A 23,997-nucleotide genomic window follows, 5' to 3' on the forward strand; every position below is an offset into this window, starting at 1 on the left:
ATTGTAGAGATTCATCAATATCTGTTCAGTACTTTTTGCATGAAACAGTAACAAACATCCATAAAATATTACTAAATGTAGGATTGTCTTGTTATCGACGCGTTGATGTCTTTTGCTTTGGGCTAAAAATGTAGAGTGACTACGAAACCGTAGCTCTACATTAAATACAAAAATATAAGTGAAATGAGGATTTACGCGTTTCTTTTATTTAGTATTTTATGTGACAGATAGTATGTTGATATTTTTTTATTCATATGTAGAGCTTTCGTATAATTCGAATTATTAATCAGTATCTACTTCAAATTCTAAGAAATCCCACGTATGTAGGATTTCGAGTTTGTGATCGCTTCTTCGAATACTAAACTTTACTAAAAATCTGATTGAGGCAGCGCATGAAAAATTTATCAACGCTACATTGTCAGTAGACTATGAGCCCGTAGGCACTGTGTAGGTATTCTTTAAAAAGACAGAGACTTTTTGAGTCTCTGTTAATTAAATAGGAATCAATTTAACCGTTTTACCAAACTTTTACCAATTAGAAATCGGTCGAGCTAAATGACTGAGCAAAATAAAAGTAAAGGAACCGTGCTATCGCTGAGCAATTGATGATCGTTGTTCAGATCTTTGAACTGATATAAGCCTGAACTCTGATTCAAAGTTCATTCACCTTTTGTTGTTGTCTGTAACTTTGATTAATTCTTTGAGTCTATCTATCTATCTATGTCAGCCTTTGGGTTCGCCTTCGAACGTAGGCCTCCTCTTCAACCCTCCACCGTTTTCTGTCCCTGGCCACACGCATCCAGTTCACTCCAGCCTGCTGCCGGATATCGTCTGTCCATCGTTTAGGCGGTCTTCCCCTGTGGGGAACGAACGAGTGGATCAGAGAAAAGACGAGGATCAGCGACGTGGTGGAAGAGATAGCGAGCCGTAAATGGAGATGGGCAGGACACATTGCACGGATGAACCAGGATCGCTGGGCCAGAAAGACCCTGGAGTGGAGACCCCGCAACAATTGTTTGAGTAGTTTGTGTTTTATTTTTATGGTTTAGTTTTGAGTATTGCTCATATGAATCAGGATTTGTTAATCTATTAAAATACAACTTAGATATTGAAGTGTTTATTTGCAATAAATGCCTAAGGTAATTTCCAAAGCAGTGCTCTAGTAAGTAGATCTTACTCCATTGGCATAAATACCATAAAATCTTCTAAATATAATAAATCAAAGGTGACTGACTGACATAGTGATCTATCAACGCACAGCCCAAACCACTGGACGGATCGGGCTGAAATTTGGCATTCAGGTAGATGTTATGACGTATGCATCCGCTAAGAAAGGATTTTACGAAACTCCACCCCTAAGGTGGTAAAACGAGATCCATGCGTACGAAGTCGCGGGCGGCCGCTAGTTTGCAATAAAAGCCTAATATAATTTCCAAAGGTGCTGTAGTAAGTAGACCTTACTCCATTGGCATAAATACCATAAAAGTATTTATAAAGCCTCGAAGGCTTTATCACTCACGCTCTTTAACACTCATGTTAGACGACATCTTTCTAATGAGTTCCAAGCGATTCATTTGCGTAGGCTTCGAATTCCAGCTGATCGCATTTAGCCAACATTTCTAGTTGGGGCCGACACATCCTTAGTACCGTACGAGCCTTGTCCTTGTGCCGGTTGCGTGGAGGCGCGCGCATTTAGGGTTACCACAAAAGAATCGTAAGTATTTTTATTGTTTTAATTAATTTAAGTTTTAATTATTGAAATATTTGGCAATGTTACATTAACTAATTATGATGAGCCCGGCAAAACTTTTGTGTCTTATTGTACAGTGTGAGTCACGTTAAAGTGTACATATGAAAATAGATGAAACTAGACCTATTTTTATCGACAAAAAAGAGGTCAAAAAATTTTTGAGATTTTTTTTAATTTTTTATAGAATTTTTTTTCTTCCAATTACTTGTTGTAAAGAAAACGTAATAACTTTTAAACTAAGCGGTATATCCTGATAAAATAAAAACAGTAATAATGCTAAATAACAGGCGATACTAAAAAAATACATAAAATATACAAAAAAGGCCAACAAATAATAAAAAATGATACTTTTTGAAAAAAAAAAACTGCATTAAACTTCGTGTTTTTTTGGTTATTTGATAAATTTAAAACCAAAAATCGCATGTCTCTATCCCTATCACAACATTTGCTATGATCGTTTGAACAAAGGCCTGCCACAACATTATTCTCCGCTACAGGTAGAGACAATTTTAATTTTAACTAAAATGCTTATTTTACTTCGAAATCTTTTGTTTTTATTTGAAATCTAACTTGTCTTTATCAAAATTACAAATCTAGAGCCATTTTCAGTTTTGTTGTTAACGAAGCGTTGAATGGCGCGCCCGGAGAGGCTTAGTTCAAACGATCATTGCAAACGTTAATATAGGGATAGAGACATGCGATTTTTGGTTTTACGAAGGTAATACGATAGAAAATAATACAAAGTAATAAAAACTACCGGTTATAGGGGCATTTTTTGGAGAAATTTATCAAATAACCAAAAAAACACGAATTTTAAAGCAGATTTTTTTCAAAAAGTATCATTTTTTATTATTTGTTGGCCTTTTTTGTATATTTTATGTATTTTTTTATACCGCTTAGTTTAAAAGTTATTACGTTTTCTTTACAACAAGTAATTGGAAGAAAAAAAATTCTATAAAAAATTAAAAAAAATCTCAAAAATTTTTTTACCTCTTTTTTATCGATAAAAATAGGTCTAGTTTCATCTATTTTCATATGTACACTTTAACGTGACTCACACTGTATTAGTTAAAATTTTACCAATTATTTTTTTTTCTAAAATTTCAGATAAATAAACAGTACTTAAGATTCACGTCACTTAGCATAAAAGTCACGAAACCACACGAATTTCACAGAGGCGTATTTTTTAACATTAAAGGTTAACAAACTGTTGTTGACTACGTGAGTTCAAGCAATGGTGACGCCTGAGAAATATTAAAAATCATAAAGAAGGTGAATAAGTAAAAAGTATTTTGATTAAATTTAAAACAATGTATTTTTATCAAGTTTAATTTTATTAAAGCATCAACAATACTGTTGTGTATAAACAAACCTATTGCAACATTTATAGGAATTCAATTTGAATGCAAAAAAAAACTAATGTTATTCTATAAAAATGTTTGAGATTGTATTCTGTTGTTGTACCTATAAATAAATAAATAAACCGATAGGTTTGTGTTGTTTAGAGTTACATTACACCATAATTTATTTAGGGTAAAATAAAATATAGACTTTATTGGTACCTTTAGCAATAGTTGGGTCATTGTTGTTATATTTCTTTATTCAGATTTTGCTTAATCATTACATTGAATACCATATAAATTACGATGCAATATCCTAATCAAAATATTTGTAATATTATATCCTGTATTACTAACAGCAATACTGACCTATATTATACCTAATAATTAACAAACACAGACAAACAAAAGACAATAAATCATTTGCAGCCGCCGACATTGCGGTCGTTGAAGCGTAGTAATTTACAGTAAGACTTACCTATATGATTTTAAACTTTCTCGTTCCATAATATTTGAAACTGAGCATTTGAGTTCTGATCAGATTTAAAAAACTTAAGACACGTATAGGCTCCTTAAGAGCAAAATTTGGCGATTTGTGACTACTAATTTAATTAACCCACACAAATAACAAATTAAAACGTTTTTGTTTTAGATTTTTTGAGAAATTGGCTTTGGTTATATTTGTGGCAGCCCTAGACCAGGCGGAAGTGAGAAGGCGAGAAGAAAGTACTTGGCAACCGGTCGGGTTTGTGGGCCAGCCCGCGCCGCTCCGCCGCCTGATCGAAGGAAACTCCTTGGAATAACCATCATTATCATGTACTTTGCTTCTTTATAAAGAACTAGCTTTCCGCCCGCGGCTTCGCGCGCGTGGACTACATCATCATCATCATCGTTTCAGCCATAGGACGTCCACTGCTGAACATAGGCCTCCCCTAATGCTTTCCACATTGATCGATTGGTAGCGGCCTGCATCCAGCGCTCCCCTGCTACCTTTACGATGTCGTCGGTCCACCTTGTAGGTGGACGTCCCACGCTGCGTTTTCCGGACTACATTATCTACATATTTTACGGAACCCTATTTTTTTCCAAAATAAAATTTAGCCTATGTTACTCGTGGATAATGTAGCTTTCGAATGGTGAAAGAATTTTTAAAAACGGTCCAGCACTTTTTGAGCCTATTCATTACAACCAAACAAACAAACAAAGTTTTCCTTTTTATAATATTAGTGTAGATAAGGCTGAGTTGCACCACCTTATTTTAACCGTAACAATAGCAACCGGTGCTTTTTGTATGTAGTTTGACAGATTTTTGACGTTTGTTAAAGTTAAAGTAAGATGGTGAAACTCAACCTAAGTAATGTAGGTATGTTGTAAGTTAAGAATTATTGTGTCTTCACTAAGCAATAGGTTTAAATAAGAACATGCTCTAGATAGGGTCAATTACTCTTAAGTCCTTTCTTTGATCCAGTTAAAAGTTAATTAGTTTAAAAATAATATTAAAATTGATAAAATCGGAATTTTGTTTGGCTTTACATTTGTAATGAAATTTTGTATGATTCAATTAATTTCAATAATTGACAAGTGATAAGAAAACTTACATTTTAAAATAAAATACTATTATCTGGAATAAGTGAATTAATAACTTATTTAACTCAATTGTAATAGCGTGTCCTACATCTTATTTATGATGATTCTTATGGAGATAATAACAATCAGGTTTCAAAACTTTCCATTCGAACGTTAAGTAATTTCATATTTGTGTTGTAAAGCTGCCTCTTACATTCCTTTTTACTATATCCGTGATCTCATTCTCAAGTTTCGTCCGATTCATTCTTTTTACGATTCCTGATGACGGGACTTTTATGTAACTGAAGACCACAAACGAGAGAAAGCTCTAGTGGTTAAGTTATCCATTATCCAGCATTCTTTGTTCCAAGTTACCTAGCTTATGTAAGCTGCAATGGGATGTAGTATTTACGTTCTTTGAAAGCGTTTAAATGTCTGTATCCTAAAGCGTTACCTAACATTATAAAAAATTGACGCAAACTTTTGGCCCGAGAAAAGGCGTGGGCGCTACGAAAGTGAAATTGGTAAATCTACACTAGAGATGAAACGGATATCCGGTAACTATCCGGTTGGCCGGATATCCGGCCTAAATTTACTATTCGGCCGGATACCGGATAGTAACTCACTATCCGGCCGGATACCGGATATTAAAAATCTACGACAATTTCCTATTAATAAAATGAAATACATTAATCTTTGAGGTAAACATAAATAAAATGGCTAATAATAATGACGGCTTTTATTTAAAATCCAAAAAGTTACTAAAAGCCATATTAAGGCCTTTAAAAAACTATTTTCTTTTTCTGGGCTATTCACTCTAATGACGAATACATAAATAGTAAATATATCGAAATATTGAGAAATAAAATAGGCGATCTTTTTTTACTGATGGTCTGATGTCATGATGCAGTTCAGTCAGATTACGCAGCAAGTAAACTAATCTAACTTTCGTTATTCAATCACACACTCACGATGGCAACCGAAATCGCCCGAATTGATCTGCCCCCTAGACAAGTGGCAAAATCTGACATTCTATTCGGACTGATTCGATTTTCGAAAAGTGTGACGCGTTTCGCGTTTAAAGCACCTGTGCGGCGCTAAACTCATCACGACATGCAACGAGACAATGGGCCAACTATCCGGCCGCCGGATATCCGGCTATCCGGCCTAGCAGCTGGCCGGATATCCGGTATCCGGTATCCGGCCAAACAACTATCCGTTTCATCTCTAATCTACACTCATTTGCATACAGGAAAACATTATTAGGGTTCCATTTCACTTTTAGTCTGATTTTCAACATCTCATTCAAGGGACGCTACCTCCCTATAAACTTAACAAACTCATGAGTGACCCTATAATTTTTACAGTAGGTATTATGCTTAATTTTTTGGAATCTGCAAAATTACTAGGTACTTGATCTAGATATGTAGACGTTTTAATGAAATATCAGAAGTAGTAGACCCTTTTAATTGTTCTCTGAGTGAATTCGAAAAAAGAGTCGCGCTTTTTATTGTTAGTTATAAGTAGTACAGTGTACCTGCCTACAAATGTGTTTTTTTTGCATTAGGTTATTTACCTTTAAAAAAGTAGGCTTTACCTTGTATTGATATTGCAATAAGACTACAAAACGCTGCAATCCATGTGTGCGGAAATAACATCCGTTTCAACCATGCCATCCAATATCTCTGCTATTAGATTCGCTATGATTTTCTTCTGATTTTCTACAAACAGGTCTATCGACGTCCATTAGTCAGAGGAAAAAGTTGTTATAGAGTATAAACTAGGTGTTCATTTCATTTAAGATAACATCTAGAAGGCCTGTTTTAATTTACAAAGCTACTGAATTTTCTTCCCCCACTTTCAGCACCAGTCTATATGTTGTCCCGAAATGGTGGTACAAGCTATATTAGTGGGATGTGTGTATAAGAGCCTTAAAAAGGACCTACCATTTTTATGTGACAGGAGGCAAACGTGCAGACGGATCGCCTACTAACAAAGAATTTGAATTGAACCGAATTACATCAATTATGCAAAATAATTCAGACTACCATTACAACATACATAGTTGAGTTCAGTCTCAAATCTTTCACAGATGCTATCAGACAGGAACGTAGTTCACAAGTTGCAATTAGTGTTGTAGTGTGTCCATTAAGAAGATTTTATGACTTACCGCAGTTCCTCACGCTACCTGTACCGCTAATGTGCTGGGAAATGGCGTCGAACTTATTGTTAGTTCTTTACTTCAACGAGGGCATCGAACTATGTGAGATGAGAAGGTTCAGAAGCAGTTACAAAATAACAGTGATGGTAGAGTTTAAAAAGGATGGTAAGACGTAAAATATGCAGAGTTATGAAACTTGTGCTTGTTTACTATGCATTGTTATACGGCACTGCAACGAGCCGTCAACAAGGCCACAAATTAGGTATTCGATGAGTATGCCACAAAAGATAAAATTACAGTAGGTTTGAATGGTTCACAAAAAATTTAAAAAATTTGTTCGTCCCTTAGGTATTCAATTTTTTTTCCAAGACATTTTTTGTTTTGCGATTTACTTACATTTTAAAATGAGCATTTATTTTATCAAAAATTATACTTATAAATTGTAAAGTATCTGCGAATGTTATTTTCAGGAACGATTTTCATGTCTTACGCTACGAAGATTAGCCTTAACGCTACGAAAGACCATCACAAGAGGCAAGTTAAAAAATAACTGTCAAATCCATAGCGTGAGCTACTGCATCAAGTTCAACTGTGACCAGACTGTCCATAATGTCTTTTGAATAGTCTTAACTTTAGTTTCAAGCATTGTAGGTTATAATGGGCATGATGGATGACAGCTGCAGTCGAGTACTGTGTCGCAACGCTTCGTTCGCTGAAGGATTCGTGACCGGAGCTTGCACCACTTGCTTCTATTTATCAGGAACTCGAAGGATGTGGCCTAATGTTGCAAAATCAATTACCGATCATACGAGTGTAGTAATTGAAAAAGTATAATGTAGCAAGTAATTAATAGTTTCAGAAATGTTGGCAAGACGGTATAGTTAGCATCAAAAGTACCGAAGAATGTAAATTAATTTTACTAGTACTTTATTTCACAATACTTACTGTGTTTTTCAATCATTATTGAATTAGGTACACCAAGGTGCTAAAACCTTAAGTGCCTTCAGACTTGTTACTTTGTTACATTAAATATAGAGCAGTAAAATCTTCATATCACTGAAGAAATTCTCGTATAAACCGAAAGTTTAACAGTTGGTAATATTGTAATCACTATTTCAAAAGAAGAGAAGTATTGTAATTAATGCAGCGAGTTATATGGCGAGCAAGCTTTATTAACCGTCACAGACGTTAAATGCATTTACATACAACGTGTAACCTGCTTTCGTCAGCCATGTCAAACCCGAACTAAAGAGCACTAAGCATTAGCCATACACAGGTGTAACGTCGTAGGTCGTAACACGAATATTTGGCGTAACTGTGTCGCGTGCGAATACGTTGACCTCACCCCAGTGATTCGGCTGGTTGTATGGTTTGTCCATTGTTAGCGTAGCGATGTTGCTGGTGGAGAGAAAAGTTAGACTTTGACAGTAAATGTCTGAAATTAATTGAGTAAAGCAAGTCATTTAATCTCTATTGCAGGAGTACGTTCTGGCTTGTCAGAGGTAATTTGACAATTTAGCCCACACTTTATATTCTGGCCAGATAGATTGGTCAATTAAAAAGATAAATGTGTTATACTATAGTAGATGTTAAGTCATTAATAGTGATCAGTGTATTTTTTATACATATAAGTGCAATTTGTTGTATGCAACAATTAACCCACATTGTTGTACGAAAACACAAATTAGGTACATCTTATAAAAATAATAATTACTTTGAAATATTTACTTATGTTTTAACCTGTAGTAAAAAGAATTTAATAATTATTGAAAATTACACAACGTTTTAGGGCAAACGCTAAACTAAATTATTTTATGCCAGCAGCTATACCAAAGGTTTGCAACCGTCTGGAAGGTTTTTTTTAAAGAAAATTACAGAACTGATACGATTATAAATGGTATCAACGTGACAATAGTCGTGACATTTGTGACCTTTTTAGAGTTTGAACTAATCGGCCATGATCGCGTCCATTCACAGTCCACAAAGTTTAGTGAAATCGTGTAATACTTTTCATAATTACGTTAAGTAACGGAACCTCTAACCTTGATCATTGAGTAAAGAAAGTCGCTAATGAATCAATTGATTATAATCGGTTTACAAAAAGCGAACAAAAATTTCACTTTCATTAAAATATCAGCTTGATTGAGCCTTAAAATAGCTAAAGAGAAGGAAGTAGACGCCTCTAATCGTAATTTACGATGTCATAAAATTTTATCGCATTAAAAGTTTACTATTTGTAATGATATACTACAAAAATAATATTTAGATTTATTACAAATTATAAAGTTTAATTACTCCGATTGCCATTTATACGTATCTTTAACTATTGTATTAGCTAGGTCAAATAAGATTTTGGAGAACTTAAACAATAATGTTATAAATATCTAAAAACAGTTTTTGTAATAATATGTTCCTCACGATTTATACGCTCTACATTAGATTTTACATTTTTGAACCAATTGTAAATGTACCTACTTATTTAGGCCTTTTCACCAACCCACCAATTTCATATTTGACTGCAACACACACAATGTGTGTCCACGCCGCGCGTGCATTAGAGACTCGGTTGAGCGAGAGAAAGTCCACCGCCCCATTCACAAGACGCATACAAATATTTAAACGCCTACAATACCGAAAACGGGTTTACTTACACATTTCTAAGTTCGGTTTTGTCGCGATATGGACATTTTTAAGATTGTCTGAATTATTTGTTTACATACAGTTTTGACAGTTATTAAGTTAAGGGCGCGATTAAGCGGAGATTACACCAAAGTTCATTCAGAATACTTCATTTATACTCGTATATTTTATAACAGTTATTTATCGATTTATACACTAAAGATATCGGTATATTAATAAAAAAGCTTATGGATCGTGTAAGGGCAAGAATTATACATAATAATATATTGGATGTCAGCTTTATCACTATCAATTTTTTCCTCCTTTTATAAAAGAAAACGTAAATTATGACGATTTTACGAGGAAAACTGAATGTTTTCAACGATTACTTATTTTCTTATGAATTTCACAATTCATGGTCACCATAGATAAACTACAACTACTAAGTAACTTATCAAGTAAAAAAATTCAGCCATTATTATTAATACAATTAGTTAAATAACGTACAGTTATTCGAATTGGTGTGCAAAGTATCGCGTTATCACATTTTCGTATGAAGCATTTATTGCATTCTAATTTGAAGAATGAGGATGCCAGTGAAATTACGGGCACGCAAGCCTTTCGTCACCTGACTCATCGAGTTTTACGTAAGTTTTAAAGTAAAGCGGCTCTTTAATGTGCCGACTAGTACGGTTAATTTAGTTTGATGCCGGAGTGTAGGTACTCCTCACGGTCTAGGAAGTTGAGCCTAGTGACAGTTGAAACACTTTTCAGCTAGTTTAATAAAATTTAATTAAATACCCAGCTAAATTATGTCAAGTGGAGGAATTGAAACGTTTAACGTTAATTAACAGTTGATAGCACATCAGACTCTACATTTATGTTGCAACATCTCATTTTATTACAACGATATAAGAGATAGAGTATTAAGCAATCTTCTGAAACTATCCCAATTGTTTTCAGCAGTTATAGGTACTTATCATTTCAGCTTAAATAGGATGTCCCCTTCTAGCAACCTTATAATGGCCAAGCAGCAGGAATACAAGATGATACCGATTGTGTGATTTGCACCTGGTTTTACAACCATTATTCTAAAGCGCTCATCCATTAAAAACCAATGTACATAATAAAAAGCCTCAATTTCATTGAGGTGTGGAAGCGGCCTGGGAGGGTGTTTTTGTAACGTCCAATGTCAGTGAAACTTCAGATCTCTTTCAGATTTATATGCTCGTCACGTCATAATATGTCAATGTCACCCCTGACCCCTCATATGGTCTCCCATAACCTACCTCAGGCTCTGACTCATTTAATCGCTAGATCTATACTAGTAGATCGGTTATCTAGTCAATTCTGTAAAACAAAAATATCAGCCGGTTTGTACTCAACCAACGGAACGGCAGATCTTGCGATAGAGAACAAAAACAAATGTGTGATAAAAATATCTAGATGGTGGAGATATTTTTAAAGATCGTTTATCGGTTCGTGGGTTTGCAATTAACCATAATAGAGGCGTTTTTGCACACTCTAGTGAGGTTTTATTTACCCCGTGGTTATTTATAGGATCAAGATATTTTAAGAGCAGTCACCTTAAGAGCTGAGTTTGACGTTTGATGTTCAATTGACAAGCTTTAATTGCAACTGGTGATTTGCATTTAATGTTAGTTAAGATAGGTTTTTGTTGTGGCCTGCTCTTTCGTATATTCAAGACGTTTTTTGGTGGCTGACTGAAACCTAAATTTAATTTTGTCTAAGACTAGGTTTTAAGTAAGTTTGAATAGAAGATACAAGTACATACGTACGTCTTTGTAATTATTTTATATCAAAAATTAATCTCAATAATCTTTATACATGAAACTGGATATTCGCAACGTGTCTCTGTACGTGAATTTTAAAAGTTCTCGGCATGATCGTGTTGATTCTCGTTTTAAATGTAATAATCATGCAACGCGAAAGTTAACGTGTCATTATAACAGTTCTTATTAGTCCGTGTAGCGTTTCATAGATGACATTGAACTTGGCTATTCAATAAACTACGCTAAATAAAACGAAGCGTTCGACTTGGGCTATGAATAAGTCATCGTTATGTGAATTGTTTTCACACCAAACATACATTAATCACATTATAAATTCGAATAAAACTAGTCCATCATGTTATTGTGTCACAGTTAAAAGAATCATATTCATAAATTCAAATACTCATATTTAAAGTTAAAAAAATCTGAACATATTAGAAATAAATCACATTTTGTATAGATTTATATAAAGAAAGAAATCATTATTGTAAACTGTTCAAATGTATGAACTAATTAAGTGTTTAACATCAATAAATATAATAGGTAAGTACGCGAATAAATTGGCAGGTGATATTCTATCATTTATTCCGCCACAATAACAACTTATTTTATTGTAATTAACATGTAAGTATCAAATGAATGTCAATCGTTAATTTACTGTTAAAGAAAGTGCCCACTTAGTTGTTAATGTTTTCTCAGTCACGAATTTCGTCTATATCATAAATAGCTTTTTACATTCCGCAAAAGCGTAACTGGCAGTTTCTAAGTTAAGCAATTGTCCCCACTCGTTGATCCTTTACGTCACGTTATCAATTACTTGAGGCGCGTTTACACACATAACCTCAAGTGAAAGTATGGGACCGGTCCCCATACTAATGCTCGAAATGTGTTAAGATTCTGACTCCACACTCGAGGTGGCCACACTTTTCTCCAGCGAGACATGTCGACTCAGTAAATAAGCTGAATAAATTAATGCATCGAACCCAACCAACCCCTCTTCGGTCATAGAGTAACGATGACTGCGAAATGTAGAGCCATCATTTTGAATTTTACACCGAAACAATCTATGATATTTTTTTTATGATGCAAGAATGAATGATTTCAAATGATGAAGTTTTTGAAATTGAATGTAAGAATTTCAGATTAGCATCTCTTAAGATGTGAAGAGATAAACAAATGATGGTTTGCCTAAAAATAAAAGTAATTCTACTAAGTATGAAGCTTTAAAATCATTGAACCAGATTTCAGTTGTGTATTTTTTGATAATGATTTTTGAGAGGTATTCCATAATACTCATATATTATTATTATTTCTTTACTTATTATATTAAAATATTAAAGTAAAAGACGATTTTACGTAATAAAATAGAATTATGCCCGTTTTCACCACAATCCCTAATTTTTAAGTGACCCCTATGGTAACACATAATATGAATTTTGTTTTCATAGGGTTCCTTTAAAAATAAGAGATTGATGGTGAAAACGGGCATTAGTTTTATAAATTATTCGTTTTAGAAATTAAATCAATGATTAACTGTGTCTAAAATACATTCCTGAAAAAAAAAATGATGATGAAATATGTGACATCCTCGATAATAAAATATGACGAAGGTGTAAGGACTAATTAAGGCTCTAAAATTTTTCCAATTACGGCACCAAACTGTGACATTGAAAAGAGAAAAACAGGCATGCAGAATAGGGTTTTTCCTGAAACAACATTAGTAAGAAAGGATGTGATCCAACTAAGCGGCCAGCCCGAGCTTTCCGAAGAAAGTCCGCGCGTCTGCGGCGTCGCTGCTCTGTGGCCGCGCTGCCATCACTACTTTCCTTCCCTACGTGTGTGACGTAACTCTATAAAAGAGTGCGCGGTGAAGACGCCGCCGCTATAACGTTTCCGTTCGCCTACCCCGGCCATAGCGTCCCGTACACCGCTCTGAAGGACGCGGGCGGACCCTCTTCCGCCGGACCTAGTGACAGTAAAACACAAGGTGAAGTGACAGTGCACGTGCTTGTGACAGTGTGTGATGAACTGATAACTGAAGTGACAGGACTGCTGTCGCGATCTCGAGCGAGTGAATTAAAGGTGATTATTGTTTCAGATCGAGATGAGGTCGTTATTCTTGTTAGCGGCTCTGTGCTGCTTAGTTTTGTCGGCGTACGCGAGCCCTATCGTCCGACAGGAGGAGGATAATAAGGAGGTGGGCAGGCAGGCAGCAGCGCCCGCCGCGCCTGCTGCCTCCGCGGATGATGACGACGACGACGACGATGATGACGAGGATGATGACGTAGACATCGAAGACGCTTTATCAGGTACGTGGAATTTTGAGCTTAACGATCTTCATCAATATTATTTTGAAACAAATTTTAAGACAGTTAACAAAACTTTTTGGAACATCAATCTTGAAACTTTATTAGCTTTAGTTATATTTTAATTTGAACTCGCTTAAGTTGGAGTTAATTTGAAAGTAGCGGTGTCTATGTACTATGTATTAGTAATTAAGTATACCTAGACTTGAGCTAGAGTGACCAGTGTTACCGGTTGTTATTACTGTTCATACTAAGTGACTCCTAACGGTATACGAATATAAACATCTTGTAGAGCTGCATATTTTCTTGCTAGTACCTCACTTTGAATATTAGAACGTTTATAGATATTATCAACCTTAGATCACAATAGCTGATAGTAAGATTAATGGTTTCGCGTCTATAGTTATTTATGGGTTCGAGTCTTGTATGATTTATAACTCAATTACATAGTGCATTCATCCATACACATATATTTTCAAAACGAAGCAATAAATGCTATAAATGTAATATCATTTAAAGTGAGAATTATACCCACAATTTCTACATTCATGTACTTTTACGATGTAAATAAAAAGCAATAACGTTGCAATTTTACACATGAAATGTTAACTTAATGATAACGGGAAATTAAATTTGCAATTTTAATTGAACACTTTCGTGGCCGGAAATCAGGTCTGTAGTTGAGGCAATTAAAAGTCTATCAGCTTTAAAAAGTGTTACGTTTGCTCGATAAAAATTCCGAAGAACCAGGACGCGGCGGGGCACCGCGGAATGTGCGGCGCGATGGCCGCTCTCAATAGCTAATTAATTCAAACAGAAAGACTCAATCAGAGAAATTGACGCTCCCCTGCTTTCTAGACGAAAGCCTCGCCTGGACGTCACGCACCGAGACGCGCGGCCGCTGCGCGTACGCTGATTAACTGTTTGTTTAACAGTTCATTTGCTTCAGGTGTTGCTAATGGTGCTAATAAAATGCGCTCGCAGCTCGCAATGAGGACGCGCTCGCGCTGAGAACATAACAGTCACTTCACAATACGTGTTTAACACCTTATATGGTTCTGTTAAAAATTACGTTAGCTCAACATTGTTTTCTATTGCAGCAGATGACGACGACGACGACGACGACGACGACGATGAAGACGAAGAGGAGTCTGATGATGATGATGACGAGGACTACTTGGAGAGGTTCTTTGATGACATCTTAGGAGGTAAGAATATGTTTGATCAAATGGAAATCGATATAAGTGAAAAATACTTAAATAGGTCACTAACGTGTTTGTTTTTTCTGCAGGGGAAGACGATGATGACGATGACGATGAGCCCGCTGCCGTCCAGCCGGTCGTCGCGCCAGCTGATACTGTTGCTGCTGCGCCCGCGGTCGAAGAAGTCGCCGCCGCAGGAGAAGAAGCCGAAGCCGCTGAACCCGAGGCTGCCGCAGAAGGCGAAGAAGCCGAGCCCGTACAAAAGGAGCCCGTGAGCGCCGAGACCGAGGCCGCCGCCGCCGCCGCCGATGTGGCAGCCGCCGACAACGAGGCCGACGACGACGACGACGACGACGAGGACATCACCGACGCGCTCGACGAGGACGACGACGAGGAGGACGAGGAGGAGGAGGACGACGACGACGAAGACGACGTGACCGACGTGCTCGGCAGGAACAACTCCCACAAGCACGCACGTGAGTCCAAAAAGTTGAAGGCGATCGTCGCGGCGCATGCGAAAAAGACGGGGAAAAAAGCGAACTACATCGGCAAAGTAAAGAAAACCAAAGCGACATCCGCCGCGGCGTCGGCCCCAGAACACAAAAAGTTCAGATAGTGAGTAGGCGGAGCCTGGCAGACGCGCCACCTAATCCACCTGAGTGACCCTCACGGTCCCCTCCTTTAGCTTAGCTATTTATTGACTATTTATTTATTCCATTTAATTTATTTTATTTATTAAGTGCGTGTGCTTGATGTGTGAAAGTGTAAGTATGGAACCGAGAGAGTTAAAGTTAAATTAATGTCTAGATCATGTCACACTGGTCTCGTGGCAATATATTTGAGAAATAAATCTGTTGTTCTAAATTACTGTGTGAAATTTTTTGTCTAACCTTGAAGATGACTTGTGCGTGTAGAGTTACGTTTCTGAGCAATTCAATACACAACAAATGCATCGGTCAGAATTCTAGTTGCCTCATTTAGAATGCACTTTGTTAGTTAATCGAGTGACATTATCTAGTATTATTAATTTAATTTTGATTGTAACAATAAAATGTATACTAGTCAGCTTTTATAAATATTCCTCTTACCCGTACCCATAAGTATTACGTATATTCTTGGATATATGATAAAATATTATTATGCATATATCTATACTAAATTCCCTATTTCCATAGTAAGATATAACAGTATTGTATATGTAGAAATTAAAGTAGTTATAATAACTAGCCTTTTGACCGATATATTTATGTAATCTAACGCACAACCAATCTTTTCCTTTCCTATCATCCTGTCCGAACGAGGTACGAAGTCACGACTGAGATTCGATTAAGTGATTGGAAGAAGCGGGCGGGTTCGATAGCGATCTGGAAGCCCGAGTGGTGGCCAGGCGCAGGAACAGGAACCGAGAACAGGTCGGCTATGTGTGTCAAGGGGTCGCCGTCTGCCCACTTTCCCGGCCGGCCCGAGCGATGAACCCGCCCGATTTCTTCTACAGCCTTGACACTTTCTCTGACCTTGCTCCGGCCGCGCCCAGGGCCGACCTTGACGAATCTCACAAACATTTCGACACAACCCGATAGAAAGTAAATCGCACCAAATGTTTACTCTCACTTAATGACGAATTTACTGCGAAATTTGCGTGTCGTACGTCCGGCTCAGTGAAAACGAGATAATGAGATGCGAAAAGAGAAATTTTAAATGTTTGCCGTCGAGAAATGTTGGGAGAGTCGTGAGGAGTCATATTCGACCTAAATAGAACTCGTTTGTTTCCGGTAGCCACGCGTATGTGCGCCGCACCTGCCACTCAGGGCGGTGCTTCCTTTCACAGGCCGAGGTATTTGAAGAAAACTAACGATACACGAATAGGGATGCGTAAACATCTCTTACATGATGGACCATGATGATTTAAGAGCCATTGCATAATGTAAAGGTTATTATTTAATTTAACGACATAGCTCACTTTGACTGAGGGTAATGATGTTAGCTTTTGAAAACAAAGTATCACACAGTACGTGTATCGTCATAGATTTCTTCGAATGTTCGCGGCTAGGCACGCGGTTTCTTTTACGTGTGGAAAATAGAAAATTCACCGTTGACTGGACGTATTAATTGTAGCCGTGTATTAGAATTCAAGTGGAGCTCTCAGAGACCGATACAGTTAGTTCGCGTGCCTCGGCAACGTGATTTGAATTAGGTAGACATTCAGCTGAATAATTGGTTCTGTACGTTATGGACTCTTGCATGATAATATCATGAACGCCGTAATTGACGAATTAGGTGACAATAATTTATGGTCTTTGAAAGAGAAACTTGTCCTTAATGAGGCCTGCCGGACGGTTTCAAAAGCTGTTATGAAGTCTACTTTGTAAGGCCGGGAATCGAGTGTGTCCAGTTTTTAATGGAGGCAGGCATGTAGGCTTGTCTAAAATGAAGCGTCGCTCTACTTTCAAGTTGGTTTACTAGTCCACATATTACTGCGGAATAGTGTCACAGGCACACTTACGAAGAATTTGCATCAAAACGAACTTCCTTGCAGCAAACAAGGCTATCTTAGACGCCAAAACATCATTGTAATTTAAAATTGTTTATGTATGAGTGAAAGTTCTCACGTTACACAAAACGATATGATAACAAGATACAGAAAAGTAGGTGAACTTTAAAAATATAAGTGATACCTAATAATTAGCGATAGGTAAATGTACACTTAATTGTTCGAACACATTACTATTTAGAGCATTATTTTATTAGCATTCTGTGGCTATTTGCTCCGTCATACTTATCAGAGCATGACGTAAATAAGCTGGATGTTAATTAAATGGTTAAAGTATTACATTAATATAACGGCACACTTATCGTTCACTAGGTAATTGTACATATCAACATTGGAAGGATGCACTGAGAATTTTCTATCGTTTAACAGCAAGAGTAGGTCTTTATGGTGAACGAACTAACGTAGTACATGTCTAAAATTATCAATTTCTATTTAAAATGTCGTGAGGTTGAAATTTTGGTATGATGGGTCTACATTAACATCTAATATGCTAATTATGCAGGTGCATTCAGTGGTGTAAAATCGTAACATTACTAAATAATGACCAGTTTCTGATGAAGGTAACTCATACAGTCAGCAAAAATGACACGAACATTGTGTGCGAACAATAGTTTTAGCAAGTATCATGATTTTAGGGGACTAGTACAAGTAATGTCGATCAGACACTAAAAAAATGAGAGGATAGGTCAAAAAGTCTCAAAGAAATCGTCTTATGAATACTTTCTTTAGTTGCTTCGATTAAAAATAATTTAGAACTGGAAATCCTTTCAAAAACTGGCCACTGCTATTGACGGAACTTTATAGGTACTCTCGAAATTAATTTGTGTTATGTGCGACTAAGATTTGCAAACATTTAGAATTTAGATGGTACCTAGGTAAGCTTCAGAGCTTTTTCTATTCTTTTACATTCAGATACAAAAGGATTTATTCACGAAAATCCAAAATGAGTCCGACTTGTTCAGCTACGATCAGTAAATAATAATTTTAAAGTCAATAGATAAGGGTACCCAATACTGACACAAAAACAACTCAAAACAGGCGCGTTGAGCGAGGCGACCACTAAGAAGCCGCCTGTGCCAGCCATCTACATAGTGAAGTACAACCGCTTCGTGGACAACATTCTAGAGAAGATGAACGAAATCCTGAGGAAGTCGTATGATCCCGTCAGTGTGAAGTTGCAGCCGATCGATGCTAGCAAGAAGAGCACCAAGCCCAAGAAAAGCAGCACTAAGAACAACAAAAAGTAAGTTAATATAACTCATTAGTGGGAACATCATTTCGTTTCGATTCGAATAAATCGACCATAATTTTGATTAACCGAATTAGCAAAATAATAGACAAACATGACTAATTAACTATCCTAATTCTTCCAAAGTTTGGACGAATTCTTATGAAAGTACATTACAAGTCTAGTCAGTAAGTTACTTATGACCACAAGTCATAAGTAGCTTTGTTTCTACTTAGTTAAACTTGGAGAAGTAAAATATGGGTCGCGAATCATATATCGCCACCGTTACTCAGGAATACAGAAAGAGTTGCCATAAGATATATTTATTTCCTGCCTGCTCGTCATGTTTATACAAAAGTATAGTAACGGTAAATCCTAGCTATATTTTCATTGTGACGAGTTTCAAATAACGATAAGTGTTATTATCTATTTGTATGTTTGATTCAAAATATTTTTCTGTAGGAAATCTCACAAGAAGAAGAACACCCCTCGCACCGGAGACAGCAAAAAAGATAAAGCACCCGAAATCGCACAAGCCGAAAAAGAAAAATTCGAAGAGAAACCTAAAATCGAAGAGAACAACGTTACCGAGAAACTGATCGAAAACGCATCCGAATCAAGAGCCAAGAAAGAAAAGGCTGAAAGCACTAAAGCTAAGCCAACGACTATTCGAACGAAACCGACTAAGGCTACTAAGCCGAAACCAAAACCCCCGACGAAGAACAAGAAGCCAGTGAACAGTAATAAGATTAAGACGAACGAAAGCAAGAACAAGCCTCGTGCCAAAGGAACTTTGTACGGTCTGTCGTCGCTAAGAAGAGTTGGAGACGTTGCTGTGAACATCATGTCGAACAGGACCATGGTGAAGAGCAAGTTCGCCGTGGGACCACTCATTCTGAGAGTCGAGAAGGAGGTAAGAAACAGAAAAGTTCTTATATTCTTTTCTAATCTTCCTACATCTAAAATGCTACGTCGGTACTACGAGTAATACGAAAGTTCGTTTGTTAAGTTTTCAGTCATAAATCGCTGAACTAATTTAGATGAATTTTGGTATCTAATAGAAATACGTCAAGAGGTTGATTCAAATTCAAATAGTTCATTCAGATAGGCCCTTTCCAGGGCACTTATACACGTCCCAAATATGTATAGCTTGCCCTACCACCAAAATAGGGGACGAAAGTTCATATTTATGCAAAAAAATAATAATTCAATAGATTTATCTACAGTAAAATATCGTGATAATAATAAATATGTAAGTAAATGCTGCAAGTGACATTAAGCCGATTTCACGCTAAGCATAGCATGAAAAGCTACAACACCATCTTATCTATAATTACTCTGAATATAATCTCGATAGCAATCTTAGTCTAAGTAAATTACTGTATCCATTTCGAACCGTACGTTCAGAATAATTCATTCAAGAATCTTTCATAATTAGTTAATAGTACAAGAAAGGAAATCAGTAACCAATTGTCATAGACTTAAAGTGATGCCGTGAGAAAGGTCGTTAATTTAACCCATACACAGACTATAGAGAACATGAGAAATGTCGTCAAATTGCTTTTTGTAGCTAGCAGTGCTGCTCTATGCTGGTCTTGAATACTTTTTTTTTATAAACGTTTGTTTTTACTTTTGTTTGTAGGTTGGCCGCGGCGCTAAGAAAGAGCTGAAGTCCGCGACTGCCACTACAGCGGAGATGACTGGCAAAATTAGCCTGATGGTTAATAACCAGGGCGTCGCTACCCTGCACTCTATCAAGGTTCTTCAGCCAAAACAGGTGAGAAAAACATTTTTTACTGATGTGAGTTACCATTTAAAGTTTTGACTGTGACTTACCCAATGTTTTCCGAAAGTTGGTTACTTCATACTGTATTTGTTGACTTCCAAAAATTTGCCCATCCTTCTCTTCATCATTTTGTATTCCTGCAATTTGTAAGAGAGATTAATAAATAGAGTAGTAAAAAGGAGTTTTGAGGATGTTAGATAAATATTCACAAGATAAGAACTCTTTGACTAAATGAAATTTAAAAAAAAATCTTTACGTTAAGGTTAAATCTCCCAAATGTTCTTCACACAAAGTTGCCAGTTGAAAAAAAATCGAAATCCTAGAGAGCAATAATTCTATAGTTCATTACATTTAAACATACTAATCCGTAAACTTTAACTCCTCAGGTCCGCGTAGACAGCAACCATGAAAGGACCCGCGAGCTCGTATGGAAGCGAAGCGCGAGGATCGCTCACGTGGTCTCCGAAAAACTCTTCGCTGCCTCCAGACCTATGTTCCAAACCGTCGTCCATCAGTAGACTTTAGCCTGTAAACCTTAAAGACTATTTTACAATACATGACAGTAGGAACAAATGTATACTTTAGATGTACGACTGAACATGTTTTGAGGTGGTAGGAAATTGGTGGAATGATTTTAGTTCTTATTACAATCAGGTCTAGATTAAATTTTGGTTGAGTTTTGGATTTTGAAGGCTTTGGTAGTGAACTTTAAATTGAATGAAATTAATTTTGAAAACAAATTGACTGATTGAAGATAAGTCGCTAACAGAAGGTGAAATGGTGGAACAGAATATTGCATTTAAATAATTTTAGCTTAGGTTTAAGTTGAATTTTATACTGCATAGGTGTTATGATACTCATTATTAATAGTCAGAAATGCATTTATTATTTCGTAACTAATGGTGCTAAGACTTAGGTCCCAGTGAACAATTATTTAATATTTATACATAGATAATAAATAATTTGTATTGTAACATACGAGTATTTTTTACAAAATAAAAATTTTAAAACTTTTAAGTGTTTTGTTTTAAAAAAATGTTGGCGATATTTTAAATTGCTACGTATATTACCTTTGTACCTACTAAATAAGATATACTAAACGTGACAAAGTGGATATGTAATAAAATACACTAAAATTTGAATGAAATCATACGAATTTATTTCTTATCGAAGTAAGTAAAAAATATTTAACAATAAGATATAATAAGTACAAGAATGTTAGCATCCTATTTATTGCACTGAAAAATTATAAAATAATCTGCATATTCACCACAAGTGTAACCATTAGTTGAGAGATATCATGTAAAGTACGGCCAACGAGAAGCGATACCAAATGTAAACAAACCCAATGTCATGGTCATTAGGAATAGCAGAGGTGCATAACTTTTTAATAGTCAGATTACATATTTTTGTAGGCAATATAGTTTTAAAAAATATCTGGCAAACCATAAAAATAGATGTTTTATTGAATTTTGTTTTTGTTATAATTTGAATTATTGTACAATGTAGATTTAAATTAAATAACGAGAATAATAATAACATTTCTGCCTCACAATGTGCCCGGTGTATGACAACAGGCCTACCCCTTTTTTTAGAGACATGAATATATCGGAATAATAAAATAAGAACCGACAAGTAACAGATTCGCCCTCGTGAATTACAACAACTATGTATTCTAAAATTTATGTCTGACTGTTGACGAACCCGTCTGACTTTGACATATTTTGGCGGGAGAACGAGACATTACGACAAATACATAAGATGGGAAGAGACAGAATAGATTGTCCACTCGACAGTCGAATCGACCTTTCGTATCGCTGCTAGTTGGCCGTACTTTAGTAATAAATCATGCTAAAACAATTGAAAATCGAAAAAACAAAACAACATCTGACAAAAAAGGGAAGATTAAAAATCAATAAAATGTAACTGGTAAGCGGTCTATCTTATAAGCTTACCGGTCTCTGGGATAGATAACGATTAAAATTAAAAATTATCTGGTGTATAGCCCCATCTACTATGAGACAAAGGTTGGTTTTTACCGGCAACGATGATTATAATGTCACACTTATGGTGGTAAAGTAAAAATATTAAAAAAATGTTTTGTTGAGTTGTAATTAACGTAATAAATATTTATTTTACATACGAGTATAGTTGAGCGCCTATGCTCACACTACTGCATGAAAGTAACGCCTCACAATGGCTACTAAAATATATTGAACACTGGTTTAACAAAGAAGAATCATTTTAATGTATTCAAGTGCATTGCTTTTTACTGCATTGGTGTGTTTACATTGCACGGGACTGTTAAAAATATCACATAAAATGAATAAGGCTTGCTTGCATAAATTACATAATGATTTACTTCAATAATAGTTAACATAACCAAAGTAAGTACTAACTTAAGTCTGCACTCTGCACTGGCCATACGAATACACATTCAAAGACACGGTTGTAAAATGAACACAATAAAATAGGAAATCGCTCACTAAATATACAAATATTTATTTTGTTTTACATTAGCCTGCATTAGAAAAAATGGCGTGAATGATATAAGGTATCTTGTAGTTATTTCTATAAGAAAATAAATAATAAGTATTGGATAGTTTACCCCTATTCTTACTTATCCTCATGGAATAAATGTGTCTTATGAAAAAGATTGTAAGGGACATATTATTTTGCCAAAACAATGTTATTCTTGAGGATACTGCTAGGACAAAGGGGTCATATTCGTACATAAAACTTGACTGTATCTTGGCTGAACACGCATCTTTGGTAACTAACATTCCAATTGCCATTAGTACTTTATCTTAAAACTATATTTTGTCACTCACCACTAAAGTCTTGTATAGATTCGATACTAAAAGTAAAAAAGAATCACAATAATGTGATATTTTCTAATAGATTAATTAAGTATCTAACTACTTACAAAATTGTATTTACTTATACTTATGAAGTGATCGGAAAATTGGGCGATTATTTATTTTAACTTTCCACACGAAAACAATATGAAAAAGAAAATATTAAGGTTTTATAAGTGTGCTTGCATTGTGTGCATTATTCAATTAAAAAATTATTGAGATTTTGGTTTCAGAGCATAGATTTTACCATTTTGTGAATACTTGATTAATAGAAGTGTTGTTTCGTAAAACATGGCGTTAAATTAAATAAACGCGCGTAGATCACTCTTACGATAAAATAATGGTAGACTCGACAGAAACAGGATAGTTGGTCATTATAGCTGGAATTATTAATAAATTTAATTATAGCACACTGAATGACGTCAAAAACGACGACATCGCTTGTATAAATTCATTGATGAATAATTCGAATGCATTTTAATATTTAGGCATCACTTATACAGAAGAACTCCACTGTCCCGTCCAGGCTAGGCTTTTCCTATTCGATTCGTTGAATCTATTCGATCCAACTTCAGTCTCCGGTCACGTGCCATTGATTTTGTGCGCGTGGGCATCGCGATTGCCGTTCAATAAGGGCGTAGTGTTTCTGGATTCGGCGATAACTACTTCTGTGACGTCATCATCTGGCTGCCGGATCGAATCGTAGTTTGGTGGTGGGGTGGTGTTTCGCGTTTCTTTTATCAGCGGCAATGCAATGTTGCCGGTTAGGTCTGAAAACAAAAATAGTTTGTTTAATATTAAAGTTACCTTATAATTACAACAGCTCCCGTGACTTAG

At 35.9% G+C, this 23,997-nt stretch overlaps 2 protein-coding genes and 1 long non-coding RNA gene across 3 annotated transcripts in view; 2 read left to right on the forward strand and 1 right to left on the reverse strand.

The window, feature by feature from the left end:
- The window catches only part of LOC135074614 (uncharacterized), a 224,819-nt gene that overhangs the window by 155,127 nt on the left and 45,695 nt on the right, over nt 1–23,997 (forward strand). The gene's annotated exons all lie outside the window — the stretch shown is intronic.
- On the forward strand, nt 13,096–21,319 carry LOC135074608 (nucleolin). The gene is made up of 8 exons (XM_063968958.1): nt 13,096–13,216; nt 13,328–13,538; nt 14,636–14,743; nt 14,827–15,213; nt 18,327–18,531; nt 18,979–19,429; nt 20,159–20,293; nt 20,689–21,319. The coding sequence occupies exons 2-8, from the start codon at nt 13,334–13,336 to the stop codon at nt 20,818–20,820; spliced, it is 1,623 nt and encodes a 540-aa protein (XP_063825028.1). The 5' UTR covers nt 13,096–13,216; nt 13,328–13,333; the 3' UTR covers nt 20,821–21,319.
- The window catches only part of LOC135074613 (sodium-independent sulfate anion transporter-like), a 64,092-nt gene continuing 61,533 nt past the window's right edge, over nt 21,439–23,997 (reverse strand). The window contains exon 13 of the mRNA XM_063968970.1: nt 21,439–23,930. Within this exon, the coding sequence (XP_063825040.1) occupies nt 23,743–23,930 (188 nt within the window). The 3' untranslated portion in view covers nt 21,439–23,742. The remainder of the gene's footprint in view (nt 23,931–23,997) is intronic.

Source organism: Ostrinia nubilalis, chromosome 9, assembly GCF_963855985.1.
Source record: "Ostrinia nubilalis chromosome 9, ilOstNubi1.1, whole genome shotgun sequence".
NCBI classification, from domain to species: Eukaryota; Metazoa; Arthropoda; class Insecta; order Lepidoptera; family Crambidae; genus Ostrinia; species Ostrinia nubilalis.

What these genes read in the sequence shown, in the direction of transcription:
- LOC135074608 (XM_063968958.1), top strand. Translation starts at nt 13,334, where the DNA reads ATGAGGTCGTTATTCTTGTTAGCGGCTCTGTGCTGCTTAGTTTTGTCG. An exon ending in AGCACTAAGAACAACAAAAA is followed by an intron (nt 18,532 to 18,978) that starts GTAAGTTAATAT and finishes ATTTTTCTGTAG; the next exon opens with GAAATCTCACAAGAAGAAGA. An exon ending in AGGTTCTTCAGCCAAAACAG is followed by an intron (nt 20,294 to 20,688) that starts GTGAGAAAAACA and finishes TTAACTCCTCAG; the next exon opens with GTCCGCGTAGACAGCAACCA.